Source organism: Triticum dicoccoides, chromosome 5B (genome assembly GCF_002162155.2).
Source record: "Triticum dicoccoides isolate Atlit2015 ecotype Zavitan chromosome 5B, WEW_v2.0, whole genome shotgun sequence".
In the NCBI taxonomy this organism is placed as follows: domain Eukaryota; kingdom Viridiplantae; phylum Streptophyta; class Magnoliopsida; order Poales; family Poaceae; genus Triticum; species Triticum dicoccoides.
In genome coordinates this window covers 458,806,643-458,809,100 of record NC_041389.1, presented here as the reverse complement: position 1 = coordinate 458,809,100, position 2,458 = coordinate 458,806,643, and the positions used below count along the sequence as shown (strand labels likewise).

The window sequence follows — 2,458 nt, the reverse complement described above, 5'->3', positions numbered from 1 at the left end:
ATGGCATTGTTGGTGTGAGCTTGTCCATCTCCGAACTTTTAAGCCAAATATAATGATGTCAATGATAAGCTCCTCCTATATGCATGGATTGGTAGGTGATCGATTAGGCCAATCGATCAAATCATCGTACATGGGCACCATGGCTATTTGAGCTAGCAGTGAGGGCTTTGGCCACTCGACACCGGCGAGTAGGCCGAGGAGGTACGTACAAGTCACTGAAGCGGCATGCATGACTGGTTACCAGTGACTCGGGCCAGGCCAGTGCAGCGGCTCGAATTACGGACGTGGGGATCAGACAATGAATCTCATCTCTTCACCCCTTCGACTATGGATCCTAACAAACATCCCTGAAAAAAAAGATGGATCCCAACAAACAGATCATTTTACTACACAACCCCAGAAAATTTCCAAGTAGATCCATATATCGATTGACCGTTTTAACACTCATGTAAGGCATAAAAACTTAAACTGTAACACTTCACATGGTTTTGACCACCCCTGAATATTACATGAAGCATATCTCCAATTGTTTCCAATCTAGATGCTATTATGATCCAGAGAAACGTGTGGTTTCTGAACCCATTGAGATAACCCAAGAATTTCGCTATTTCGATTTTGCAAGTCCTTGGGAACAGCGCAGCGATGGATAATTCCGTATTTACATAGGTCTAGTCCAGGGGACAAATCAATAGGAAATGATATTTGTGCCGGTGAATTGACGAAACTATGTGCTTTGCAGCTTTTTGTGCAGAGTGGACTTTGTCTTAACACCAGCTTTAGCTTCACAACAAAATTCCTGAATATGTAGGAATAAAACAACCCAGCTCAGCTACTTTGCAAGAACCATGAAATTCTATAGAAAGTTCATTGTGTTCAACTGAAAAAATAACACATGAGTATAGAAAGAACTACAGGTTTGATGATAACTAATCCAGAAGAAACTCGAGTGCATTGAATTGGAAAAAAGAATCGCATAGAAAAACTATTACTCCCTCTGTTCACTTTTATAAGACGTTTTAGACAGTTCAGACAGTGTCCAAAACAGTTCAAGGTCAGCTGTCTAAAATGTCATCTAAATAAGAACGGAGGGAGCACCTTCTTCTATTAGTAAAGAAGCACTATCAATATCTCAATAAGCTTTTTGGATATTTGAGACATGATATTCAATTCAGAGAGGCGGACATAGCTGAGACAATGATGTGGGTCGCGTTCGTCTCATGTTTATTACCTTACTCGAGCAGTAGAGAAGCAATTTCAATAATATCAATATAAGCTTTTTTGGATATTTCAGACATAGTATTCCTTTCAGGGAGGAGGACGTGACCGAGGCGTCATGGTCAGGTACATCTCACAGCTATTACCCTCCTCAAGTAGTAGAGGCATAACATTCAGTTCAGAGAGGCAGACATGGCCGAGCCAAGGTCGCGTCTGTCTTGCCGTGGCAGGCTGATGACCGTCCCCAACTGCAAGAATAACAAAAAAAAAACATCAATTCACATTACTACTATTTCTACCACTCTACCTGTCAAATTACAGGGTCCTGATGTTTCCAGTTAGTAGTTCAGTGGATAGGCTGCCAAGGTCTACTCGAAACTGAAGTTTACAGATAAGAGAGAAAATGCATATAACAGAGGAAAGGAGAAGACATTGGCATCACAGACAAATATGTGCTAATCCAACCAATACGATGAGATGAAACTTCTAAAAGGGAGTAAAAGAGAAGGCATTAGAATCACGGACCTTCTCTGGTGTAGTAGTTGAGATTGGGATCGAGGTCAGCTCCCCCGACCCACCAGCAGTGCCAGGGCCCGCTGCAACATGATCTCGGCCCTCCGAAGCCCATCTGGTTGCAGCCACTACGCCTCTAGTGCGCCTCCTCCTTCCTGTTTGCGCCGCCAGGGAGGGCGCCACGCGCGTGTGACCCCGCCGCCAGACAAGCTCCGGCAAGCGCCGCCGCGTCGACGAGCCCTTCCCCAGTTTCCTCCCATCTCCTCCCTCTCTCCCATATCTCCTCTGATTCCTCGCTGCGCCATTGATGCAGGAGCGGCCGCCGGTTCTTCGACGTGCACGAGCGCCTGCAGCCGCCCCCTGTCCAGCTCGTCGCCGGCCCTGTCCAGCGGAGTGGAGGGAGGGGAGATCAGCTGCGGCTAGGGTTATCGAGAGGACAGAGGAGTACATATCAGATGGAAACCATATGTTCAGTGTGGAAGCATGGAAACTGGACCGTGGGCCGTTGGATAGTAAGAGCGTGTTTGGGTTGCATCCTCACCACATTCTGACTGGCCTGACATTGTGCCTCACAACGATACTTTTTCGGAGCCTCACAACGATCAACATCACTTGGCGTGCTCTCAGCCGTCCGTCACGTGTCGTGCTTTGGACGCTTATTTTAAAAAAAAAACCGCATGCGTTTTTTGGCTTTTTAAACGGTAATTCTTCTTTCTTTCTTTTTTTACAT

The 2,458-nt window shown here is 45.9% G+C and overlaps 1 protein-coding gene across 1 annotated transcript; it reads right to left on the bottom strand.

Moving 5' to 3' along the window:
* Positions 1 to 1,247: 1,247 nt before the first annotated feature.
* Positions 1,248 to 2,188, bottom strand: LOC119310792. The gene is made up of 2 exons (XM_037586411.1): positions 1,741 to 2,188; positions 1,248 to 1,463 (listed from the first exon to the last, which is right to left on the bottom strand). Exons 1-2 carry the CDS (start codon positions 2,176 to 2,178, stop codon positions 1,389 to 1,391), a joined length of 513 nt encoding a protein of 170 aa, XP_037442308.1. The 5' UTR covers positions 2,179 to 2,188; the 3' UTR covers positions 1,248 to 1,388.
* Between the last annotated feature and the right edge of the window lie 270 nt (positions 2,189 to 2,458).